This window comes from Tamandua tetradactyla, chromosome 14 (assembly GCF_023851605.1).
Source record: "Tamandua tetradactyla isolate mTamTet1 chromosome 14, mTamTet1.pri, whole genome shotgun sequence".
NCBI classification, from domain to species: domain Eukaryota; kingdom Metazoa; phylum Chordata; class Mammalia; order Pilosa; family Myrmecophagidae; genus Tamandua; species Tamandua tetradactyla.
Window position 1 is genome coordinate 35,586,538 of NC_135340.1, and position 24,952 is coordinate 35,611,489.

The window sequence follows — 24,952 nt, forward strand, 5'->3', positions numbered from 1 at the left end:
CACAGTTGCCAAAGATGGAAGCAACCCAAGTGTCCATCAGGTGGTCAATGGATAAACAAAATGTGGTAAATGCACATGATAGAATATTATTCTGTAGTAAGAAGGAATAGAGTCATGAAGCATACAATAACAATGAAGAACCTTGAGGACCTTATGTTGAGTGAAATAAGTCAGATGCAAAAGGATAAATATTGCACGATCTCACTAATATGAACTAATCATAATATGTAAACTCATAGACATAAAATCTAGAATATAGGTTACCAGGAGATAGAATGAGGCTAGAGAATGGGAGCAGTTGCTTAATATGTGCATAATTTTTAACCAGGTTGAATTTACATGTTTGGATATGGATAGTGGTGATAGTAGCACATTATTGTATAATTAGCAGTGCTGAATTGGTTGTGAATGTGTTGATAGGGGAAGTTGAGAGTCATGTGTGTCACCAGAAGAAAAGCCAGAGGTTAAAACATAGAACTATATAACACAGTAAATTTTGTGGCAGATGATGATGTGATTAACAGTACATATATAAAAAATTTCTTCCATGAACTAGAACAAATGTATGGAACTATTACAAGGAGTTAATAATAGAGTGGTATATGGGAAGAATGCACCTATTGCAAACTATGGACTATACTTAACAGTTAAAGATGGACCAATGCTAGGGGTCAATGATGGGGGGATAAAGGGTATGGGATGGTTAGGTTTTCTTTTCTATTTTTTTTTTTTTTGAGGAATGAAAATGTCTAAAACTGATTGTGGTGATAAATGCACAACTATGTAATAATACTGTGAGCCACTGATTGTGTACTTTGGATGGATTGTATGGTGTGTGACTCTATCTCAACAAAATTGCATTTTTAAAAGGGTGAGGTGGCCTCAGTGGCAGAACTCTCACCTGTCATGAGGGAGGCCCAGGTATGGGAGACCAGGTATGATTCCTGGTGCCATGCAAAAAAAAAAAAAAGGAGGTGAGTTGGAAAAAGTTACTGTAGAATCTAGGAGACCTTATTGTTATCCATTCATATAGTTTTATGGTTAACAGCGCTTTCATGCTTTCTGTCTTCTTTTCCTCCTGGAGGAGAAGCAGCCTCATAAAGTAAGGAAGAATCCTCATTTTACAGAAGAAGAAACAGAAGCTCAGTAGGTCATCCAGTTTCAAGTCCTGAGTGGTGGTGGATGAGGGGGTAGGGGGTGGGGAATGAAGGAAGAGGAAGACCAAGAGGTATGAAACCCTTCTCCCCTTCAAGGAAACTGCAGCCTTGCAGGGAATAGGGAAGAGGTGTCATGTGTTGTGGGATCACAATGTGGTCAGCTTCCTCAAAGCACAGTCCAAATCAGCCAGTGTTACTACATAAGCTGATGCATGCAAATGAGCCACCTGCCTGTGTGGGCTTTACCGTCACTTGGTTGTCTGTGTGCACTTCCCCAGGAGGATCTTCTAGGCAGAGGCCTCTTAGGAGACTTCTGGACTGAGTCTTCCTATGAGCTAGCTCAGTGGAATGGATAGGAGTGAGGGCGGAGGAGGTGGATCAGCATTCCAGGCAGAGGAGGCAGCATGAGCAACAAGGAGGTGGGATGGGGTCACAAAGTGGGAACCAGGCAGGGAAAGAGATGAAGTTGGACAGAAGGGCAGGGGACCAGATAATAGAAGATCTTATGTCCTATGCAATACAGTGTGGACTGTATCCTATGAGAAATAAGAAGTCATCCCACAGATTTAGGCAACAGAGGGGGCTACGTTTTAACTCTGGCAGTTGGTGTGAAAGATAAATATGGGTTGAACCTTAGTGGAGTTGGAGTGTGTGTGTTGTCCAGGAGAGAGGAGGGCTTTAGGAGGGGAAGAAATAGGATTGAAAGGGACTTATTTGGGAAAATTTTTAGGTTAGATTGCCAGGGCTTCATGACTTATGGACTCATGCTTATATTGAATACTCACCATGGGCTAGGCACTGAGCTGAGAACCTTTTCTATACATTTTAATTGAAACCTAAGACCACGATGAGATATAGTACCCCATTTAACAGATGAAGGAATCAGAGCTTAACATCTTTTAGTAAATTTAAGTTGAAGGTATACAGCATATAAGCAGCAGGGCCAGGATGCAACATCTGGTCTGTTTTACTCAAAAGCCTCAATTCTAGCTACCACACAGTAGTGCCTCCCAATGGGGTTGGGGAGAAGGTTGTAGGGTCATTTGGGTTTCTAGCATAGGTAACTGAGAAAACTCAGATAGAAACCATGGAAGAAACAAGTTGTGGGGAGGAGAGGTTCAGTTTTAGACTCTAGTTTGTTGTTTCAGGAAGAGCATGTTTAGCAGGCCTGTGAAGTGGGGAACACCAAGATGCAGCCCTGAGTTATATCCTGGGCTTTGGAGCACTGAGGGTTCTGTGTTCTGACTCATCTCTCTTATTCTCTAGAGTGAGGGAAATGAGACTCTCCAAAGAGGAAGATTACAAGGTATAGCACCCTGCAGGGACAGGTGGCTAAGAGGCCTGTGGAAGGCAAGGACTAGACTCCAGGAAGCTAGGTCTTTGGTTTCCGATGAAGGGCAGAATTGATGAAAATGAGTGTTGGGAGTTGGACCCTCTTTCTGCCTGATAAACTACCCAAGAACCAACCAATTGCAAAAATACAACAAGGGGGCCCAGATGCCCTGAGTTCCAGGCTGTGCTGTCTAATCCAGCCTGGCAAGTATCAGGCTTTATGGTCAGTATGCTTAGATTTCCAGGAGTGTATTTAAAGAGCCTGAGGTTACAGATATGGGGCTGATGTGATTGAAGTGAGAGTGATGAAGGGAGGAGTCCACATGGAGGTCTTTGATTCTCAGCCCAGTACTACTGTGGGAGGTCCCTGTGCACATGACCTCCTGGACATCTCTGAGTGGGATGAGAGTAGCAGACCCACTGTTCCCTAAAATCAGGAATAAGAAGTACTTTGTTCTCAGAAACATGATTGTGCTTTCCTTTTCACCTTTCAGGGGTAGCAGGGCCTACAGGCCAGATAAAACATCAAAGAAAGCCCATGGACTTAAGGACTTTTGGCAAAGACATTGGCACTAAGTGTTCTGATGACACCAGAAAGGAGGAGACCAGATAGCCTGTCTCTTTCTCCCTACCCACCCACCCCCCTCAACACAGGGACTGCTCAAACTCAGAGGACATTCCCTCCTTTCCAGACTGGTCTTTATCCAGAAGTCTTTCTGACCTCTTCTCACCTCTGGGCTGTTCTTGGCCTCAGGTAAGAAGAATCCTTGGTCCTGCTAAGAAGCTCTTCCAGCTCCTGCCTTTTTAGTCAAAGAATCATCAGCTAAGCCTGTTCCTCCTATCCCTTCTCTCTCTGTGTGTGTGTGCTTTTTTACCTAAAGGAGTAGCCAGGGGGCCAAGAATAATCAGGAGGAATTTCTCAATCAAGGACCAGGAGGATCTCTTATTCTGTTAAGTGTTGCAGCCCACAGACTAGGTAAGGCTGAAATTCTCAGGTGGACACAGGGAGAGGGTGAGATGACTGAAGGTGGCTGACCAGCTGGGTGACTTTGGGCAAACATCTCTCTCTGGGCCATGAGGACCTGGGCTAGATGATCTCTATGGTACCTTCTAGCTCTTAAGAGTGTAGGGGATGTTTTCTTCTTTTTTTTAGTGGCGTGTGCTGGATGTCTCTATAATTTTATTCAGAAGACTGCAGAATCTTGAAAAGCCGTTGCTGCTATTGATGCATAACATATTGCTATTGATCTTTTTATACAAATAAATAAAAATATGTATGTATTTATATAATTTGAATTTGTTTAAACTTTAGCTGTGCTGTCAGCTTTGGAAAAAGTATCCCAGTTGTACTATGTTGAATTGGTATTGAACAGGAATTAACAGCCATATTGGTCTAGAAATGTTAAACTTATTTTTTTCCATTTGTACAGGGGTAATGCACTGTATTAAATATGTTAGGTCTTATCTACATGGGTTTGATTACAGAAACTAATCAAGTGTTTTCTAAATAATGAAAAAAAATGTAGGGGAAGGAACATAGGGAAGGCTGGGGATGCTGTAGCTTCTGGGAAGGTACAACAGCTATACTTAAGCCTATTCTTGCCTCCAACTATCTCAACTCTCCCTGCAGGAGGAATGGCTCCAGCTATGAAAAGACTCCTTTTCTTCTACCTTGTTCTAGAGTCAGCTCTGGTCCTGGATATTAACAAGCTGAGTGCCATTAAGAAATTCCGCAATATATACACCGACTACCCCAAGGTTAACTACCCCGAAGGTTTCCAGGGATACTGTAATGGTCTGATGGGCTATGTGCGGGGCAGAATGAAAAGCTGGTATTGTCCAAGCACCCATTACGTGATTCATGCCCCCTGGACAATCATCCAGACATTCTGCAAGTACGCTGATAGCTTCTGTGAGAACTACAATGAATACTGCACAGTCACTCAGGACTCCTACCCCATCACGATCTGTTCCTTGGCCCCCAAGCAACCACCTACCAGTTGCCACTACAATAGTACCATGGGCAACTACAGGATCTATCTGCTCTGCTCCCGCAAGTATGATGCTAAACCAATAGATGTCATTGGCATCTCCTAGGGAAGAGAGAAACCACCCCCAACTTCTGCCACCATAGGCTAGCCTGTTCCCATTCCCAAAATTCTGATCCTTGGCACAGTCTTCCTCCCTGATTTCTAAGGCAGGCAGAGTCCCTTCCCAAGAGATCAGGTAGGTCAGAAAAATCTCCACAGCTTTGGCCACCATGTGAAGTTAAACTCTTATAAACTCTTTCCAACTTGTTTACTACCTCCCCACAACCCCTATCACCATCCTCCTTCTCCCAGGGACAGTTTCACCCACCCAAGAAGCTGACTCTAGCCAGTTGGCAATGATTGTCCATACACTGGGCCAGATCCTCAATCCTGGATGGAAGCCCAGAGCTTCAGCTCACACCATGGCAACAGGCACCCGGCTTCCACATCTCACCTCTGCATCCCCGCCTCCCTTCTCTCCTCAGTCTTCACCACTTGCCTTAGAACTGCCCACCATAAGTTGCCCACAGAGTAGGTATCTCTAGTTATAGGAATCTCCCTGAGACACTGATACTCATTTTATCCTCCCCAGACTCTCCCTCAGTTCCCAATCTACTTCTCTCTATGAAATCATTGATTCTCCCTTTATGCAACCTGCCCTTTCTTCCTTCCTCCTACCTTGGAGCCTAGCACTGCCTCTGCCCAACACTTCCAGCCTCCTTTGATCATCCTATCTTCCTTTCCCTTTCCCCACCTCTTATTTCCCTCTCATCCTTCTCACCCTGGCTCACAGGCGTTTCAGGTTACCTTCTCTGTGATCCATTTCCCCAATTGTTCCTGATTACCTTTCCTTCCAGTAGCTCCTCACAACATCCCCTGAACATCTGCTGACATGGCAGGGGATGAGGTGGGCCTAGCCATAGCCACATAAAAGTTTTATGTAAGATATAATCATTGGAGGAAACTGGGTGAAGGGTACATGGGAATTCCTCTTGGTCTGTACCATTTTGTAACTTCCTGTGAATCTATAATAATTTCAAAATAAAAAATAAAAAAAAAAAACATCACCACACATCTAACTCAGTTCTGACTTACTTTGTCCTCAATGAACCAGAACTCCACTTGAAGGCCTGGAGGACACCAAACTCCGGCTCTCTTCCCTTGGAAGGCAGTAGGAACGTTTGCTCTACGCATACCATGATGAAGATGGAATGGTATGAAACCTAATTCTGGGCCCAATACCTAAAATGGATTCTCCCTTCCCCACAGCTCTAGGATAAACTCACAATAGGAGTCATGCTGAGTAGATCTTTGTCCCACCCTAGTGGGCTTCTATTTCTCCCCTAACAAAACCTGGATTGCCACAGATGAGGAAAGTGGAGGGGAAAGCACGGGTTCAGTAGGTGGCACCTGGGGGTTACAGTATGTCAAATCAAGAATTGCTACTCCCTTTTGGAAGGTGGAAGGGGTGGATAAGCAATGTATGAACTTAGCAATAAATACTTTGTTCTCCACATCTGGTTCATCTCTTGTCTCTAGATATATTCTCCAGTTCCAGTCTTAGAAGGAGTTCTTGAGAGGAATGCTAATTTATGGCTGGGAGGCCTGAGGCTAGGTAGGTGAAGGGCATATGGCTGGAAAACATGGCTTCTTGGGCACACTCTTCTCCTCTCACTCTCCTTACACCAAGGGGTCCAGCTGTCCCTAACCCTGGTGAAAAACAAGGCTTATTGGCTGCTGCACACACAAATGTTTATTGTTTCTCAAGCTCTCAGGATTGAAGATGTAGGATAAAGGGCTGACAGGTTAAGGTAGGGCTCCCCTCTACTTGTCCTTCTTATCATAGGTGCCAGCATCCTTGTAGCCACTCACATAGCCCGAGCTGTCAGTCACCTCTTCCCGTCCTGCAATGCCCTTGCCCTTGCCACTCTCATCAAAGCGTTCCTTGTGGGTGCCAGTGTACTTGCTGGTGTCTGTTAGCCGGTCCACTCCACCTACTGTTGTTGCTTTCTGCAAGCCAGAGGATCAGTTGGCACCCTCTTCCCTTCCCCCTGTCCCCACCCCATCATATCCTTTCTCTAAAGATGGCCTTAGAAACTGCTGGTGTTTGGAGCTCCTGCTCTCCTCTTGGCATGGTGCTGCTTTCTTAGGGCCTGGCTGCAGCTGTGGACAGGAACTGTGGCAAATCTAGTCATGTAGTCATGAGGAAGGCGGAGTCCAGTGTTACAGGAATGTGTGGGGAGTGGGGAGGGAGGGAAGGTGGATTTTTCTGTTTCCAGAGGAGTTATTGTGACTAAGCTGCTGCCAGAAGATTTCAACTCCAGACCCACTAGGCAAATTCTAGCTGCCTGGGCTCAGATACTAGAGCCTTAGGAATGAGTCTAAATTTTACTATTAAAATAGCCATAGGCAATGGGCAATCCACTTCCCTTCTCTAGGACACAGTTTTCTCACCTGTGAAATGACTAGATGACTCTAAAGCCTGTCCCCAAACCCACTGTGCATGGGATGCTTTCTGCTCTGTCTCTTACACTTATACTGTTGGTAGGGGTTAGAGACATCAGAAGGTGGGAGACTGAAGCAGAAGGGATTAAGGCAAATAGGGTCAAGGGTTAGGGTTGAAGAAAGTCACTCACAGTAGTACCAGTGGTGGCTGGATCCTTGCCCTCCATGAGTTTATAAATGTTCTCCAAGACTTCATCTGGGGTCTTGCCCTTGAACCGCTTCTGGCCCAGCTCCTTCATTGCTTCTTGGAACTGTGAAAATGTTATGGTTCGAGCATTCTTGGCCCTGGAAATTCAGACAGAAATCCAGAAACTTTGGAACATGAACTGTACCTGCCATGCTCTAATCCTTCTCTAATTCAGATTTGGCCTCTTTTGTCCTATCACTTAGTGTCTTGAAAGCAGGGCATAGCACAGTACTGGGCACCCAATAGGTGCTGAGTAGGCCCACTTCAAATGTTCTGCCCTACAAACAGAATGGAAGTTCCAGGTTCCACTACCTTGCTCATTCTGCTCCCCACTCCCCCCCTCTGGGCCTGTGCTTCTTTGGTCTCTTTACTTGACTTTGCTGAACACAATGTCCACATCAGTGGAGGTGACTCTCTTGCCATCCATGATGTCACAGTCTTTGCACAGCTTGGAGAAGTTCTTGTTGGTAATTTCAATGCCACTGCCTGATGATTCTCCGAAGGCAGCAAACCGTTGGAATGTTTTCTCTGCTTCTGATGCCATGGTCAATGGGAGGTGGAGGAGGGCAGCAGGAGGCAGACTTCGGGGTGAGGGAGGAGGGGAAGGGAGGACTGAGGAGTAATGAGGATGGGGGGGTTAAGATAAAAGTCAGAATCAATAAAGACAACAGCCCTCATCCCCTCCCTGTTGCTCTCTCATCCCTTCCCCCTTGCTTCCCATCCAACCCGCCCAGTTACAGATCAGTTTCCCCTTCCCAGCAGGGATACTAGTGTGGACTCTATAAACTGAATAATCACCTCCACCAACCCTTCCCTGCCACTTTTGTGTACCTGAGAGTGACCAGATGATGTCTGATCCTTCCCAGCCTTTGAATATATGTGTATGCAGATATGTGGGAGCCAGCTGGCTGAGGAGACTGTGTGGCAATGGGGAGACAGAAAGGGGAGGAGAAAGAAGCTTCTATGACCTCAGCAGTGTTTTGTGACATCATGTCCAGACCCAGCCATGGCCCTGCTTTGAGGGGAGGGAACTTTTGGTCTCCTTACATTGCCTACTGCAACAATCTCAGTGCCGACCTTCTGACCTCTCCATATGATCCAACTTCCTTCATTGTAGCAGCCTAGCTTGCCAGTCCTCTGGGTCCTGCTCAAATTGTCTTTTGCTCTGCGCCATGCCAAAAGCTGAAGAGAGCCCAGGGAAGGGGTTAATGAAAACAGGTTGGGATCAGTCCAATATTGTGCTCCTTTCTAGTTTCTAGGCCTTGCAGTAGTGACTGATATGGAGAGTCACACCAACTTTGACAGAGCAATCCCAATAGGAACTTTAAATGGCCTCCAGTGTTGGACCCAACATAGAAAGAGAATGGGAAGGTCAGGGCAAGGGTGTCTCAGACTACGAAAAATCTAACACACAGGTTTTTGTACAGGTCAAGTATACTTTCAGGGGTTTTTCTTTTTGAGCATCTCTACAGCCAAAGGCCATTTAGATGGACAAACTTGAGGGGTCCTAAGATAGAGCAACTAACATGGTGACTTTTCTCCCTTTCCTATCTAATCAGTCACCAATTTCTATAAGCGGCTTTTCTTTGTCTTCCAAATCCATTCCTATTGCTTCCACCCTTATTCAAGTCCTTGTCAATTCAGATCTGGATGACTACCCTGGCTTTTAGTGACTCTCTTCCCCAAGTCAAATGCTTCACCTCCAACCACTCCATAATCCATCTCTGTAGTTCTCCCATTGGATTAATTTTCACAAAATAATATTTTCTACCCATTACTCCTGATCAAGAACATTCTGTGTCTCTTCATGTCCCACCTTTTTGGCTTGGCATTCAAGGACTTGTACAACTTGGCTCCAATCTACCTTTTCAGGTATCACCCACTCTCACTAGCATTATTCTTCAGTTCAGGCCATAATGGCCTAATCGAAATGCCCTTCAGAAGCAAGGGTTAGTCTTTGGAGAGGAATGAATCTGGGTGAGGGTTTGAATCCCAGTATGTCATCTACTTGCTGGGTCACCCTGGGCAAATATTAAACTTCTCTAAGCTTTAGACCTCTTCTGTATGGTAAGGACAATGATACTTATCTTATAGTATTGGGGGATAATATATGGGAACCGCCTGGCACCTAGTTGCTACATTCAATTCTTCAAAATAACTTGTGCATTTCTTTCTCCAAACTTTCCCTCATGCTCTCTCTCTGCCATGAGAGAATGCCCCCCCTCCCACTCAAATACTCCACCACTGCACTCCTCATAGGTAGTTCAGCCTATGAACAGAACCTTTATCCTTCTCTGAATTATAGTAAGATAATGGCTCCCAACTTGTGGTCTGACGCCTCCTGTGGTAAGTGTTTCTGAATTATTGCAAGGGGCCCTGGAAGCCACATGTGAAAAGAGGACTGATTGTCAACTGGGTAAATATGCCTTGAACATGTAGGTCTTACTAAAATAAAAGCAGATGTGATTATCAGAATAGTGTACAAACTTATTTGAAAGTATTGCTGCATTCATAGCTTGTCTTTATGTATACTAAAAACATCATGTGGGCATGGAAATCTCCCATCTCTCACTTGAGAAGCATAGGAAACTACTGCCATAGGACTTACTGTCTAAACAATTTGACTTAAATATACATCATTTTCTTTAGCTTTTTATGTCTTTATACCTTCTCTCGAAAATTCAATCGTAATCTTCTAGAGAGGGTATGAGTAGACTTCTCACTCTGAATTCTACACTTCTTCTACAAAGTGGTGTGCACATAGTAGGTACTTAAAACTGCTGCTTAGACGACAGTATAGTTTGATATTGCTTCTATCCCAAGGGAAGGAAGTTGGAGAGAGAGAGTATCTTTGTTGAACTACTTACCCTCAGTCAGGCCCCAAGGTGCCCTGACAGGGAGGAACCCTATCTTCCCACTTAAGCAGCTTCACTTCTGCCTACAGTAGGCTGGGACCCCTTGACCTAGGAAGCAAACAGATCCAGTGGAAATTTCCCACCTCCTCCCTGTGCAGCCAGGCCCATAGGCCCCTTATCAGGTTCCCCCTGAGTCATCCTGACCCAGAGACGAATTTAGATGCTGGAACCTCCAGGTTCCCCTCCCTCCCCCACTCCAAGTAAGACTACTTTAGACACATCAAGGAAAGCTGAAGGCAAAAGGTCTCAACTCCAGCTGTCTTTCTCCCCCAGTTCTACCAGGGTTGGTGAAATCTTTCTTTCCTGTCCTATGCATCTTTAGCGTTGATCCTAATTTCAGCTGACTTTTTCCTGTGCAGGAGAGTGTTAACTTGGGATTCAGAGGGGAGAAGGACTAGGCAAGGAGCCAGGATGCCCAGCTTCTCTGCCAATTTCTAGTAAAATAGTTATGGAGGGAGTGGGGGAATGTTCCCAAGGAAAACTTGGGTGCTCCAAATTGGAGGAGGTAGAGGGGTCCTTTAGTTTGGGGTGAGCTGAAAGCTGGGCTTCATCTTAACCAGTTCTCCTACTCTAGGTCTCCTCCTCCCTCTTGGCCCCTCCTTCTTTCCAATTGATCCTGCCAAGTGGGGATGAAAGGGGCATTGATGCTCCTTGGATGGGGGAGGGAGATTGTGGTAGGTGGGGGTGGTGGTTCCCAGGCAGAAGGGGGAAAGGCAATTTGGGGGTCTTGGGGAGGCAGTCTGTGCAGGCGTTGAAGTTGGCAGCTCGAGTTCCATTGGCCATTGTTCCCAACTGGCTTGGTGCCCAGCCCCCGAAATGGAAGCTAAGGAATTAGGCCAAAGAAGGATGGAATCGGGACCGGCAAGAGGGAGGGTGGTGGTGGAGAGGGGATGGAAGAGGGGCAGGTGCAAAGATTCAATCTGGTTTACTTTTGTCTAAAGACAACTTCGAGTCCCTTAGTCAAATCAATTATCCCATTCCTCTGAGGGGCAAACAGAGGGTAAGCTCAGGCAAAGAGATTGGCCCTTCAGCGTTGTGATTCAGCCAGGCCGAGCAAGTCTCACCCTCCTTTTTTGGGCCGGTCTGGGAGGGGCTAGCACGGAAGCCACAGGGTCTCTTGGGTCCCAGCCCGGGACACGGCGTTCTCCCCAAACCCCCATTCCCCCCCCCCCCCCCCCGCCCCACCCCGCGCAGTGCTAACTCCGCCCTTGTGCCTGCTTGCCCTAGAGTCAGAGCCCCTGGGGGTCCCCGAACCCTCCCCCGAAACCCGTTAGGGCCTTGACCCGGGGAGTCCCCATAGGCCTTCCTCCCCCACCCCACCCCCGCGATCTTCCTCTATTTATAGCGGCCCCCCGCATTCCCCGCCCCCCCTCCTTGTTTTCCAACTTCTCACAGCAGCGGGAGAGCAGGCGTCGGGACGGAACAGACAGGAGGTACCAGGGCCCTGGGTGCGCAGGATTCGGAACTCCCGCGCCCTCGACGCCCCCACCCCACCCCGTGCTGGCCACTGAGCCCCTCCCAGCTCCCGAGACCCCAACCTCCTCAACCGTGATTCCCGCCCACTTCCTCCTTCTTTATCCTAGCTCACTGTTTGCGGGCAGGCGGAGTAGAAGTCGTAGGGTGTCAGCACCGTGGGTTTGTCTGCCCCACCGGCCCCCACCAGTGTGTTTAGGGGAAAGGGAAGGGACTCGAGTGCAACAGGCGGATTCAGGTCACCAGTGGGGGCGGTGTGGAGGGACGGGAGTGGGGATCCCCCACAGGGCTGAGAGATCCTGGTACACCCCATACTGCTTCGTTGGAGGGAATGTTGTGGGGAGCACTAGCGGAGCTGGAGGCACCCAGCAGTATTTTTTCCTTGGAGTCCCCACTCCCCACCCCCAGTCTGCCCCTCCCCGAGCGGCAGACAGCTTGGGGCGGGGTATGGGGGGGGCGTGTTTACTGGGGGTCTGGGGCGGATCTGCGGGGAGCTGCGGCCCGTGGGAGGGCTGGGGCGGGCCGGGGGCGGGTCTGTGGGGAGCCCGAACCTGGGCGGGCCTCAGAGTCAAAGGCAAGTGAAGGTGGAAGCGGCCGTGGTAACAGCAGGTAGGGGGAGGGGCAGGCGAGGGGCCCCGGGGCCTAGAAGGCGACCGCCACGCTTGCGGGGAGGTTCGATACCAATTCCCGGGAGCTGAATGCTCAGGGGAAGGGGCCCGCAATGGAGGGGGCGGGGGCACTCGGCTGCTGCGCACAAAGGCTGGGGCTCTGTGAGCTGCGGAACGTGTTACGGCCGTGCGAGAGGTTGTGTCCAGGGTCCAGGGCGCTCTGCACTGCCTGCGCTCGGGACTCGGTCCCCGCGCGGACCGGCAGCGTGTCCAGACTCGTGGGGGCCCGGCCAGTCCCATCGGCCCTACCCATTCCTTGTTGCCTGGCGCTCGGCCGCTGCGGGCTGTCGGTGGGAGCCTGGGAGGAGATTGTGGAACAGGCCCCCCGCCCCTTTCTCCACTTGCGGGACCTACACAGAACCTGAGTGGAGAAAAGAAGCGAAGGCAGGAGGCTTTTTGTTGTTGTTTTTAAACGGTGGAGGGAAACAGTCACGCTCTGCTACTCTCATCATATTTGAGAGCTGTCAAAAGATCTTGGGGATTCCCTAGTTACTCCTTTTAGTTAGCAGATGGGAATTTGAAGCCACGAATAGTGACTTACTGGGGCAAGGTCACACTGGTAGTGACAGAGCGGGGGCTAGAATCCAGAGGTTCGGACACAGGCCACTCTCTTTCCCTCCACATCAGCACTTCCTTCTCTCCTCCCCACAGCCGGACTGATACCTGTTCTGCATGTTGCGCGGTAGGCCCCTCCAACCTGTATTGATTTTAGTTGAAGGCTAGAGAGGATGTGTTCTTTGGACTCTGGAGTAGAGATTGGGAGGGGTTAGTGACCAGGGGAGGGTTAGTGACCTGGGGAATCTGGGTCTGGGCTGAGGTGCTCTGTCCCTAAAAGGCCCAGGGTCTGTCTCCCATGTCATTCACCTTATTGCTGTGTTTTCTCAGACCCTAGAGCTGGGAGGAGCAAGAACTCTGACCCTTCCCCATCTGCATCTAGCCAATAGGAACCTAGTAAGTGACCTCATCCTCCCAGGCTGGGGGCTCCTTTCCCTGCAGGATTGCACAGGTGCTCTGCTCCTCACCCACCCTCCTAGAGTTGAATGTATGCTAATTTATTCACAGTCCAGAGGGAAAAGCCTTGGAAGAAAAGACGACAGGGGAATGGCCTCTTGCACTCCGCCCCCCACCTTGGTCATATTACTCTGGTCATTTTTAGCCCCTTTCCCTTTGAGCTGTTAACCTTGGGGCTTTAGCTGAAGGTCACAGTTAATTGGGAACTCTCACCACCCTGTTCCTTGGTATCCTTTGAGTACCTGGTCCCTGAGCCACAAGTTTTACCCTCTTCCTAACTAACTGGGAGTGTGGGGTGGCCCTTAAATATAGCCTGGGAAACCTGAGCTGCATTGCTGCCCCACCCTGGTATTTCTTCCAGGATGGGGGAGGGGGACTCCGGAGGTATGGGTGTTGAGGAGGTGGCAGTGGGGATGGCAAGTCTGGAGAAAATTGGTGGCTTGATTCCCCTCTCACATACTCTCCTCCCACTTGGCCTGGAAATGGGGCTTGGGGGTGGAAAAGCTATGTGTGTGTGTCCTCGAGTCTTCAACTCCTGTGTTCCTCAGCATCCTGCATTGCCTTGGGCTGAGAGAGGAAGCCACATATTCTGGAAGATAAGAGGGTATGGAGGCAACCTCCCTCAGTCTCCTTGTTTCCTCACCCTGTCAGGCCACTATGGCAGAGCTGCAGGAGGTGCAGATCACGGAGGAGAAGCCACTGTTGCCAGGACAGACACCTGAAGCAGTCAAGGTTATTAGAGATCCTCTGACTCTTTTTGCCCAAATTCTGTGCTTCCAGCCATTCTCCTCACGTCCTGCCTACCCAAACCCATTGACCTCATTCTAACCCACACCCGTACTTTCTCCATCTCTTCCCATGTTGCTCTCCCTTATACCACAATTGGGGTTCAGGCCCTTGTCCTATTACTACACTAACCTTCTTCTTCATGTCTTTTTTTTGTCAATCTTTTTCTGTCTTTGGTCTCTGTTGGTGTCTCTTTACCTACCTCTCTTTATCTGTGTCTGTCTCTCCATCTGTGACTTTCTGTGTGGTCGTGTTTTTCTGTCTGTATATGTCTGTCGCCAGGAGGCTGAATTAGCTGCCCGAATCCTCCTGGACCAGGGACAGGTAACAAGTTGGGACAGTCCCAGGGAGGGAGGAGGGGCCCTCCTCTCCTCTGACTAGAGGGGGCGGGGCGCCCTACCTGCCTCTTTCTCTTCTCTTTGCTTCCTTTCCTTCTATTACAGTCCCTTCCCTTTCCCTCCTCCCCCCTCATTCCTTTCTCTTACCATCTCAGGGTTTCTTGAAGCTCTTCAATCCTTCATTATTCTTTTCCACCCTCAAACTCATCTTCCACTGTCATCTTTTTGGAAGTTTAATTCTTGCTGACCATCTTTTTTTCATTCCCTGTTCTCTTCTCTCTACACCCCCATTATGATTTGCTGACTCGTGTGTAGTCCTTTCTCCTGTCTTTTCCCCTCTCAGCCTAACTCCTACCTGATGGTGACCTGTTTTCCTGCAGACTCACTCTGTGGAAACACCTTACGGCTCTGTCAGTTTTACTGTCTTTGGCACCCCCAAACCCAAACGCCCAGTGATACTCACCTACCATGATGTGGGACTCAACTGTAAGGAACTTCATTCCCACACTTTTCTGGGATGAGGCTGGGGGGGGGGGGGGGGGGAAAAGCCAAGAATGAGGGTGAGGGGTGAGTGTGGGCAGGAAGGGAACCATGGAATACATCGAAGAGAAGCTCTCTGCTAGTTTGGCTGTGGCATGAATAAAAGAGAGAGGGTTCTGACTTGGGGGACACTTTTCCCTTTCTGATTCCACTTTTGGGTTATGTGGGTTCTCTTTAGATAAGACTTGCTTCCAGCCACTGTTTCAGTTTGGAGATATGCAGGAAATCATTCAGAACTTCGTGCGGGTTCATGTGAATGCCCCTGGAATGGAAGAGGGGGCTCCTGTGTTCCCTTTGGGGTAAGAATTAAATCCTTACCCTGTCACCATACTGTGAGGCACAGGGAATATGTGGGGCCAGGAGTGGAGGAAAAGGAGGGCAGTTTGATTTGGGGAGAGGATGAGTAGGGCATCTTGACGGGTAGGGGAGTGGGTGCAGGTGGGGGGGAGTGGGGGCAGGTGTGTATCTTCCTTAACATTCCCCTCTTCTGCAGATATCAGTACCCATCACTGGACCAGCTTGCGGACATGATCCCTTGCATCCTGCAGTACTTAAAGTGAGAGGCCTGGGAACCCCTCCAAACCAGAGCTCCCTTTTCAACACAAAGAGGTCCTTAGGACTTCTGTTTTTACCATAGTTCCTGGCCTAGTTTTGGTCTCTGGTCAAAATGTGTTCTTCCTCCTCCATGCTCTCATCTTGTTTGTTGAGAGGAAGGAGTAGATTTGGGAACTTGACTATGATTAGCAGAGTAGCCCTAACAGGTAAAGGAAAGGAAAAGGGAAGGGTCTTTGCTTGGTGCTGTTTCAGGCTGAGGAGGGGCTTCTTGAATCAGGAAGCTAAAGGAGGGGGGATGACATAATTCCTGAAGAACCAGATAGACCTGTCTCTTCCATCCCTCTCTCCCCACTCCCTACCCCTCGCCTCCACACACACACCTGGGGAACTGGGAGCCCTGTGTTTGTGAAAGAGTGGGAAGAGGAAGAGAAAATCAGACTTAGTCTGCAAAGTGAGATGCTGATGACTCCTGGGCTCTGTTCTTGGCTTGGCTTTTCTTAGGCAGCATGGCCCTGGTTTGCTTCTTTGCCTCAGTTTCCCCTATTCTTCCTGCTGTACATTAAAGCTGTCTTTTTCATTTCTTCCCATTTCAGTGGAAGGACCAGGAACTAAAACAATACAAGTTGAAATAGCTTCTGGAAATTGAGAAAGAACAAAGAGCTACATAGGGAAACAATGTGTCTGGTTGGTTGGTTAAGGCAGATGGGTATTTCTTTTCTAGATACTAGCTGTCAAATAGGGAGCTGGGATAGATAGTGTAGAAGGGTTCTACACTGACTACTAGTGCCAATCTTTACTTCCTTGGCACCTTACTTTCTCAGCATTCCCCCCAGAAAAGGCCGCTTTCTATCCTTTGTGCCATGGCCTTGGGAAGGAGGGTGAGGAATTTGGAGAGACTGTGCTGTGGCAGGTTCTGGATACCAGGGTCTATTAGATACATATTTCCCTCTCACAGTTTCTCCACCATAATTGGAGTTGGTGTTGGAGCTGGAGCCTACATCTTGTCACGATATTCTGTAAGAGATTATAAATCCCAGAAGAGGGAAAGGAGGGTTCAGGGGCACTGGTGGACCAATTTGGAGAGTATTGTTTACTAGTGGGATGGGAAATGGATGAAGGGAGGGGAGGTAGGTCCTAGGGGAGTGAATGAAGAAGAGTGGGTGAATCTCAGTGAAGAAGGGGATAAGGCTACGCCCTTTCTCTGATTTACGTTCTTTCTGCTACCCTTAGCTTACCCACCCAGACACAGTCGAGGGCCTTGTTCTCATCAACATTGATCCCAACGCCAAGGGTTGGATGGATTGGGCAGCCCACAAGGTTTGGAGGGGCCTACGTATTGATTTGTAGGGTGGGAATTTTCCTTGTATATGTCCATCTGGGCTCCACAAGCATAACAGAATGGTTTCTGAACTTCAAGTAGGACAAGGAAGTGGTGATGGGGCAGGAAAGTGAAGCTGTGTCACTGTACCCACCAAGGTGGGGCTGGTGGTTTTGCCTGGGTCCCTTTTCCCGTGAGCAATGTCTTTCCTGCCCTTTCCTCACAGCTAACTGGACTCACCTCTTCCATTCCGGAGATGATTCTTGGACATCTTTTTAGCCAAGTAGGTTGTTGTGGAAGCTGAAGGGAATAGAGGGTATCAGCAAGGACTTGTATGCTTGGGATAACTGCTCCAGCTGGGACAGGATCTGAGAATGAAAGAGCCTTGCTTATTCTTATACAGTAATTGGTGACTTCTTTCCCCAACCCTAATTTCTCTCCCTTGTCTCTCCTTCAGGAAGAGCTGTCTGGAAATTCCGAGTTGGTACAAAAGTATAGAAATACCATTACACATGCACCCAACTTGGAGAACATCGAACTGTACTGGAACAGCTACAACAAGTGAGTGGGCATATAAGAGAAATATAGAAGCAATAAGTGGGTATTATGGGGAGGCACAGAAGTGGACAGTGAAGTCTGAGAAGTAGGCAGTATGTAAGGAGGGCAAGATTCAGTGTGCAACTGAGGCAGCTACAGGACAGACCCAGTTGGAGTAGTTGTTAGGAGCTGTTTCTTTTCTCATGTTTATCTCCCTTGGCTTTTTGGATCCCTAGAAGTAAGATGATCTCCTGTCCTTGTGCCTTTCCTTCCCCTTTGCTGCCTTCTGACCAGGCATCTAGGGCACCAGTGATAATGACTAGAAGTTGTATTTAGGGCCTGCCTGCCACCTTCCCCTTTGATTCTCACTTTTAATCATCAATATTTGACCACTATTTTTTGGGAAGAAGAGAATCTCATGGGTGAGATAGCTTATATCTGGATGGATGGCACTGCTTACCTAAAATTCCTTATCCTCTCTCTTTTAATTGTTTTCTAGTCGCCGAGACCTAAACTTTGAGCGTGGAGGTGATATCACACTCAAGTAAGTCTTTAAGAGATAAGGCTTTGCTCCTCTCCTTGGCTCTTCCCTAAGAGTGTATACTCCTTAGGCGGAGAGTCTTTTATCAGGGAATTTTCTTGCCATCTTCTACCCCATCTATTTAGCAAATTACCTCCCTCTAGGTCTCCTGCACTTTGAATCCTTGGGTTAGCAAGATTTAAAAGTCTCTTTCTCTCTGGACCCAGATATTTTTCCAGCTGGTCTTTTGGGAAGAGGGCCTCATTGCTTCCTCCATGACCCTCTGCCCCTAGGTGTCCTGTGATGCTGGTGGTAGGAGACCAAGCACCCCATGAAGATGCTGTGGTCAGTAGGGAATTTTGGGGTGGGCAAGGGAAGGTTGAAGTCCTAGAGTGGTGGTCAGAGGAGTATCTTGCCAAGGGACAAATTCTGTTTGGAAGTGGGAGAACAACTTTGGGGAATTGACAGCTTGATTTCTGATATGGAGGAAATGGATAGGGGGCTGATAGGAAAGGGACTGGGGTCTTGGTCCCTGGTTCCCTTGGAGTGGTAGGGCCACGGAGTGTGTGGCCTCATTCACTCAGACTCCCATTTACTCTAGGTGGAGTGTAACTCAAAACTGGACCCCACCCAGACCTCTTTCCTCAAGGTCAGTAACCCTACTCCATGCCCAGTCTGGCTCCTGGTCCTCTGGCCCAAGCCTTATACCCTCTCTAGATTCAGCTTCTAGGCCTCCAAAGTCCTGCATAAGAGAAAATAGGATGAATGAAGGAAAAAAAAATCCTAAGGGGCTGGAGTGAGGAAGCTAGGGAAGAGAGAACTTTTCCTACTCTTCTGCATGGCTCATTTTCTTTATGTGTGTGTCACTCTCTGTACAGATGGCTGACTCCGGAGGTCAGCCCCAGCTGACTCAGGTGAGCACCCTGCCCTACATAGGAAGGGGAAGTTGGATGGGATGTTAGTGGAACAGAACTCTGCCCTTTTCCACACACATCCTCCCCATATGTGCCACAGCTTTGGGCTCCAGCTCACCTTCTACCTCACCTTACACCCTCCCTCTCCTCATCATGCTTCCACAGCCGGGCAAACTGACTGAGGCCTTCAAGTACTTCCTGCAAGGCATGGGCTACAGTGAGTATGGGGGTCAGAGACTATTATAAAGACAAGAAGTGCTGGAGAGGATGGATGGGCTCTTCAGGGGTGGAACCATTTCAGGCTAATTCCTAGATTACTAACACCTGCTAAAAGAAGCTCATAAGCACTTGGTTCCCAGTTACAACTCCCATCTCCATCCAAGTACCCCTGAAAGCTGAGTTGCCAGCCTCCCTTCCCTTTCTCCTTTCTCACTATCGGTTCCCCTTCTGTCTCCACAGTGGCCTCTTCTTGCATGACTCGCCTGTCTCGGTCTCGCACGGCCTCTCTGACCAGTGCAGCATCCATTGATGGCAACCGCTCCCGTGCTCGCACCCTGTCCCAGAGCAGCGAGTCTGGGACTCTTCCTTCTGGGCCCCCTGGCCATACCATGGAGGTCTCCTGTTGAATGACCCTTGCTGCTGTGTTGTGGGACCCAGCCCTTACCTCCCCCGCACTAACCTGGGAGGTGCATCAGGGCTTTGGGCCAGAGTGATCAAGGGAAGATGGGCAGACCATGTGGGGAAATGTCCTTGATCTTTGATTGCTACCCTAACCTTGACCTCTAGTCTATGATTCCCCTCAGCTCCTGGAAGAGATGCCCTAATATCTCTTAGGGACCCAGACTTCTCTATTATCCTTCCCCATCACCCATTTTGGTGTAAGGTGGAGAGGGCATGTATCCCTTCTCCCTGTTCCAGGTGTCCTTAGGTGAGGGATATGAGGTTGCTGTAATTGTCTGTGGTGCCTCCATCAGCCTCTCCCTACTTATCTCCTTGCAAGGAGAAGGGACTTGGGGTTGGGGATCCATTCACCAAAGCTGATATGGTTTCTCATTAACCCTTTAGATCTCTGAAGGGCATGGGCCTGATCAATGAATGTATGTCAGGGGGAGGCTTACTATTTGATTAGTGTCCCGCAAGATGTGATAGGATGTCCAGTGTGCAACAAGAAAGTTGGAATGGGAGGTGGTAGGCAATGAATGCTTGTGGGGGAAGGACTGGAGTTGGGGCAATAGGAAGGGGCCTGGGGCCATTTGGTTGCACTAACTTCAGTAGCTGTCAATGTGTGTCTAGAGTGGGAAGGGGGAGGGAGCTGAGCTTGGGTGGGGCTTCTTGGGGCTTGGCATAGGGGTGGGAAGGGCTCCTCTGGGGCTATGACCACACTGTATTATGTGTGGAGGGTGCCCTCCTGTCTTCCACAATTCCTGCTGTAACAATAAACTGTAGCAGAATCTGAGCACTATTATTATTCTTTATCTGGGTATGTCTACATCATATCCTTTCTATATCCTCCCTCTGCCCAAATCACATTCTCTTCTTGAAGTAACATAAACCATGGGAGAGGCCTTATGTAGCATTGACACGTCACAAAATGTGATCACACAGTTATTGGCCCTGTTCCAGTATTATCTTTGGGATTGAGAGCCAATATTTTCAAACTTTGGTGAGAGGGGCCACTTGGATCTTAGAAGACTTCTTTATCAGTTATGGATTTTTGAGAAATGCCACTAACATCATGATCTTAGAGAAGAAAGTATAAAAAGCTAACTGAAACACCTCAGGACACCTTGTGGCTTGCCTTCCTGCAGATTTCTCCCAAGGGGTCACTGTTCTTGTTTTCTGGGCTGCTTAAGAAAAATACTGTGCAATGGATTGGCTTAAACAATGGGAATTTATGCACTCACAGTTTTGAGGCCGGGAAAATGTACAAGTCAAGTCTTTCTCCCTGAAGATTGGCATTCTGGGGCCTGTTCTCAGTGATCCTAGGTTTCTCTGTCACATGACAAGGCACATGGAGGCATCTCCTAGTATCTTTCCTCTCTTCTGGGCTCCATTTCAGTTTCTTGCGTCCTATGGCTTTTCTCTCTCTGATGTCTGAATTCCTTCCACTTACAGAAGACTCTGGTAATTATAAAGGACCCATCCAGATTGGTCCTTAACCAAAATAACCTCATCAAAAGATCCTACTTACAATGAGGTCATATCTATAAGAATGGATTAAATTTAAGAACATGTTTTTCAAACCACCACACACCTAGATTTCATTTTAAATGGTTCAGCATAATCAGTAGACCAGGGATCCTGCAGTTGGGCTGTTCATAGTTCACCCCAATCTGAAGACTCTATCAGGAAAGTTACAGCAAGAGGGGATTTCCCCAACCCCATGGGATCCATGGGATCTGGTAATTAGATTATGTTTGTGGTTCGGAGAAGCTTTTTAACAAATATGAACAATGATCATCAGGAAGACTTCAGATATTTTGTGGCTGTTGCAAGCTGATTCCTGAGCTCTTGAGGAACAAGAAGTAATAAAAGAAGGCACTTTGTAGCATTATTGGCAAGAATACTGTGGATGGAATATTACTAAGGTTATTTGCCATATTGCTTTGCAGAAAACCCACAAGCAATTGTAAACTTTCACTACTGAAGTTGAGCTGAGGAATTCAGCTTGATGTCTAGTGCTGGCACACTGAGGACATAGAAGTGAGGCATGGAATATATTCTTGATTCTTGATTCCTCTCCCACAGGACTGAGTCTGCTTTAAACGTAAGAAGTCAGGGTCAGAAGAAGGTAGTGGTATAGGGTGAGCAGCAGGGTTATGGAGCTAGCCATGGGATGGTTATCTAAGCCTTCTTTCTTGGGTGATCCCAAGAAAGAAGGCATTAAAAAATGCTTAAATACCACATTAAATAATTTATTTCAGCTTAAAGAAAATCAAAAGGATATAACTGAGATCAATGGGACCATGAAGCTCCTAGAAAAACATGAAGGCAAAGAACCAAAATTGGTACCACCCTTTACAAGCAATAGCTGCTGTTACGCATTATGAAAGGGAAGGCAGGCCTTTTCCGCACATTTGCCTACACAGATAACAGTAAGGTGCTCTTCAGAAATGGGAGCAACTTACATTTATGTGTATATATGTGAGTGTGTGTATTTCTCTCATGTAGGTGGGCATGTGAGATGGGTGGTGATAGTATGTCTTCCTTATAGATGTCTATAAGAAATCCAAGAGTTAGGTAAGTAGGGTACACTCTACTGGGTACAAGGGAGATAGGATTTGCTGTCCTTGACTGACCTCCCCACTTTGTTGGCCTAGACACGCTAGCATAGCTGGTGAGATCGCAGTGCCTCCCTGTGGTCGGCACTTGGTTCTTCCTAACTTTCCTCAGTCCTACAGTCTCATTGTTCTTTGTGGTTCCTTGTGGTAGCTATATAGGCAGGCCCAGAGATTGTGACCTGCTGCACTTTGCCATCCTCAAGATCAGAGTTACAGGGCTCAGAGGAAAGGAGGAGTGGCTTTATAGAAGCCGAACTACAAGCCTCCTACTTCTTGTCTCTGCTTCAGGCTTTGGACTCCTGTTTTCCTCTTCCCCTCATTCTCAAAGAATGTAGATGTTTCCTAGACATTAGTGACAAAAGCCCAAAACGGCTGAGAGAGAGTTCAGTGGGACAGAGCATAAAACTAGAAGAATATTGTGAGAAGAGCTTTGTGGTTTCAACTTTAAAATCCTGGATTACACGAAGAGTTTAAAGGTGATCCTTGGAAGATACACACAAATGTGAAACTTCACCGTGGCAGTGGGGAGGGATAGGTATTATATTAGAGTGCATTCTCCTGTAACAGTTTGGGAAAATGTGAGAGTATAAGACACCACCTTTCTAGTGAGATTTTTTAGAATTAAATGGAAAGCAAGTCAGTTCTGACTAGAAGCCAGGGGTGTGGTGAGGATAAATTGTGTTTAGAGCGATGTAACTTGTACCCTCTCTTCACTAACATCAGAATTTCCCCCAAATTGGATGCATATATAGTAAGAGTAGAATGAGCTGTATTTGAAATTCAACAAATCTGAAGAACAAAATTTTAAATAAAAATCTACAACTGTTGTCTTTTAAGCACCCCTGATGAGTAGTGCCTGGACATACAATCCCTGCTTGCATAACTTTTCTTTCACCCTTTTTAGTGGCAATGGCCTCTACTCTCAGGTTGGTGTGGGGAATGAGAGGGTATCTGGCTGGTTGCTACACTCACACATGTTGACCCACTAAAATTCTGACAGCTGTTTCCTTACTCTATCACACTGGAACTGGGAGCAAGTGAGTGTTTCCTACAGTAAAGGAGGCAAGGCATTCCAGAACTGCCCTTCAGGGGATAAGCGAGTTCTTATTGCGTGAACTGTCTCACAAGAGTTTGTCTAGAGCTTCTTGGTTTTTCCTGAAGGCTTTTCTTATCTTTATGTGTCAATCTCTGACTTCCCACCCTGCTCTGGGATAGTCCCTAAACTCTGATTTCTTTTGATGCTATCCCCTATCACTCCCATCCCTCTTTATTCACAAATTGTCATCCTACAACTGCAATATCCAACTCAAAGCATCAGCCTTGATGGAATTGGAAAGGTGGGGGAGTTTCACAGGGTTACTTTAGAGAACAGTTTTTTGGTGGCAGGAATGGAAAGCTGGTTCCAGGAAGGAGGGCATTTGGAGGGCTCATTCTCTGTGTGTGTGCTTTCCCCCTTGTTTAAATATATAAGAAATACATGTATGAGGGGTAGAGAAGGGGAACCGGATTGAAGGGACTTGAAAAATTTTCACATAAATTCTTGTAACTAGATTCCCCTCCAATTCTTTTTCACATCCTGCATATTTTCTTACATTTATTTCTCAACTCTCATGATTCTAGCTACCTTCAGTTATAGCCTCCCTAGCAAGACTGAATGAATTAAGGCTCACTCTTGAATTTGACTTCTAATCATTACACCCGTTATCTCAGCTCTCCTTTTTGACCTATAGTTCTTATGCCTGTTCTTATTTGTCGTCCTTGTTTGAATCCCATTCAGAAATTCCAGTCATCTTCTTTGGCTCCTTGCTGGAAATTCACATCTTTCAAAAATAACATTGTTTCTTTTTTCCTGATCCTGACTTTGTCGCCATTTTTAGTATCTCCATGAAGCCTTTCTCTAGCCTTATTCTGGCTCTTGATACAATATAGTTTAAACTAAAGAACTACCCAGGTTGGTAAAAATTCTAGGAAAGAAAATGATCCTGAAGGAAAGGAAGTATTATTGATGGCTGAAAGTGGAGGAGGCCAAAGAGGAATCCAAGGACTCTTGAGATGAAGGAAGGCAAAAAGTGTAAGACCCATCCATGCCTGAAATATCCCAATCTGTGCCTCATTTATCTCAGATGCTGATAACATCAGTGACCCAGGAACATAGTGAAAAGTCCCAACAGTTTAATGTACTTCTCCTTAAGTCTCCTTTCTATAGTTATGCAAACCTTCTGCTCTAGAAATAGCTTTCTTGCTTCCACATAATCTTGTTCCTTCAACTCATCCCTTTCAAAGTCCTAACAAATTAAGTTGAAAGCAGCAAAGAATGATGCTATGCCAGATGTCTTTTGATTGCCTCTCTAGAAATCTCTATTATGTTCTGTGCTATAGGAGACTGACTTGTCTGCAATGCACCCAGAGATTTTTGTCCTCTGGCTTCTATCTGGTTTTGGCTAATAAGAGATAATGGCTACAGATCCAAGCATAGGAGACTGAGGCTATTCTTCTGGCTCCCTTCTTGTCAGGTCTCTGCAGGTTGGTTGCATTCCACCTCCAAAGGCCACAGAGCTAAATGTCTTCCCTAGTTTTTGATAACTGCTTCTACCTCTTCAGCCTAGGGGTGGTAATAGTATTATCACCCGGCCCCTGCGTATCACACCATCTTTTGTTGCTTTCTCCAAACACTGCCTGTACTTTACAAAACACTCCTTTTATTAAATTTGCCTCAAATTTGCTCCTAACGTATAGGATGGTGAGGTGGGAGATGATAAGGTATAGGTAAAGAAAGAAAAGAGAATAATATATAGCGCTTGTCTTAGAATCACAGAAAAGTGGGTTTAAACCTCCACTAACTAAATGATCACGATATTTAACTTTTCTGAATGCCAGTTTCATCA

General features: G+C 47.2%; 3 protein-coding genes across 21 annotated transcripts in view; 2 read left to right on the forward strand and 1 right to left on the reverse strand.

Moving 5' to 3' along the window:
* RNASE13 (ribonuclease A family member 13 (inactive)) overlaps positions 1-6,258 on the forward strand; it is a 22,914-nt gene extending 16,656 nt beyond the window's left edge. For 2 of the 5 annotated variants that reach the window (XR_013162274.1, XR_013162271.1), the window contains exons 3-6: positions 2,984-3,243; positions 3,371-3,465; positions 4,120-5,733; positions 6,059-6,258. Coding sequence is in view for 1 of the 5 variants with exons in the window: in XM_077127303.1 (XP_076983418.1) it covers positions 3,074-3,243; positions 3,371-3,465; positions 4,120-4,586 (732 nt within the window). In the remaining 4 variants the exon portion in view is untranslated. Of the gene's footprint in view, positions 1-1,221; positions 2,464-2,983; positions 3,244-3,370; positions 3,466-4,119; positions 6,004-6,058 lie in introns of those variants that run through there. The other 3 variants (XR_013162272.1, XR_013162273.1, XM_077127303.1) reach the window with 3 other exon arrangements.
* Positions 6,255-14,382, reverse strand: TPPP2 (tubulin polymerization promoting protein family member 2). Of its 2 annotated transcripts, none has more exons than XM_077127304.1 (7): positions 14,267-14,382; positions 10,079-10,174; positions 8,259-8,393; positions 8,043-8,128; positions 7,583-7,823; positions 7,156-7,309; positions 6,255-6,529 (listed from the first exon to the last, which is right to left on the reverse strand). In XM_077127304.1, the coding sequence occupies exons 5-7, from the start codon at positions 7,753-7,755 to the stop codon at positions 6,344-6,346; spliced, it is 513 nt and encodes a 170-aa protein (XP_076983419.1). In that variant the 5' UTR covers positions 7,756-7,823; positions 8,043-8,128; positions 8,259-8,393; positions 10,079-10,174; positions 14,267-14,382; the 3' UTR covers positions 6,255-6,343. The 2 variants fall into 2 exon arrangements, with proteins under 2 accessions (XP_076983419.1, XP_076983420.1); XM_077127305.1 differs by lacking the exon at positions 14,267-14,382 and adding an exon at positions 11,715-11,803.
* On the forward strand, positions 11,473-20,242 carry NDRG2 (NDRG family member 2). Of its 14 annotated transcripts, XM_077127293.1 has the most exons (18): positions 12,145-12,208; positions 12,919-12,949; positions 13,153-13,218; positions 13,930-14,010; positions 14,347-14,388; positions 14,783-14,888; positions 15,121-15,241; positions 15,436-15,498; positions 16,453-16,513; positions 16,728-16,814; positions 17,042-17,098; positions 17,273-17,376; positions 17,852-17,896; positions 18,166-18,217; positions 18,474-18,521; positions 18,751-18,786; positions 18,952-19,003; positions 19,246-20,242. In XM_077127293.1, the coding sequence occupies exons 4-18, from the start codon at positions 13,936-13,938 to the stop codon at positions 19,410-19,412; spliced, it is 1,116 nt and encodes a 371-aa protein (XP_076983408.1). In that variant the 5' UTR covers positions 12,145-12,208; positions 12,919-12,949; positions 13,153-13,218; positions 13,930-13,935; the 3' UTR covers positions 19,413-20,242. The 14 variants fall into 14 exon arrangements, with proteins under 14 accessions (XP_076983409.1, XP_076983414.1, XP_076983416.1 ...); XM_077127294.1 differs by lacking the exons at positions 12,145-12,208; positions 12,919-12,949 and adding an exon at positions 11,473-11,559; XM_077127292.1 differs by lacking the exon at positions 12,919-12,949 and having other exon boundaries at positions 12,111-12,208.
* The last annotated feature ends 4,710 nt before the right edge of the window (positions 20,243-24,952 follow it).

Excerpts from the sequence above, each read along its gene's own strand:
- TPPP2 (XM_077127304.1), bottom strand. The coding sequence starts at position 7,755 with ATGGCATCAGAAGCAGAGAAAACATTCCAACGGTTTGCTGCCTTCGGA. Across the intron at positions 7,310-7,582 it reads ATTGTGTTCAGCAAAGTCAA|GGCCAAGAATGCTCGAACCA; the intron begins GTAAAGAGACCA and ends CTGAATTTCCAG. Across the intron at positions 6,530-7,155 it reads CAGCCACCACTGGTACTACT|AAAGCAACAACAGTAGGTGG; the intron begins GTGAGTGACTTT and ends TCTGGCTTGCAG.
- NDRG2 (XM_077127294.1), top strand. The coding sequence starts at position 13,936 with ATGGCAGAGCTGCAGGAGGTGCAGATCACGGAGGAGAAGCCACTGTTG. Across the intron at positions 16,815-17,041 it reads TGGATTGGGCAGCCCACAAG|CTAACTGGACTCACCTCTTC; the intron begins GTTTGGAGGGGC and ends CTTTCCTCACAG. Across the intron at positions 17,897-18,165 it reads GGAGGTGATATCACACTCAA|GTGTCCTGTGATGCTGGTGG; the intron begins GTAAGTCTTTAA and ends CTCTGCCCCTAG.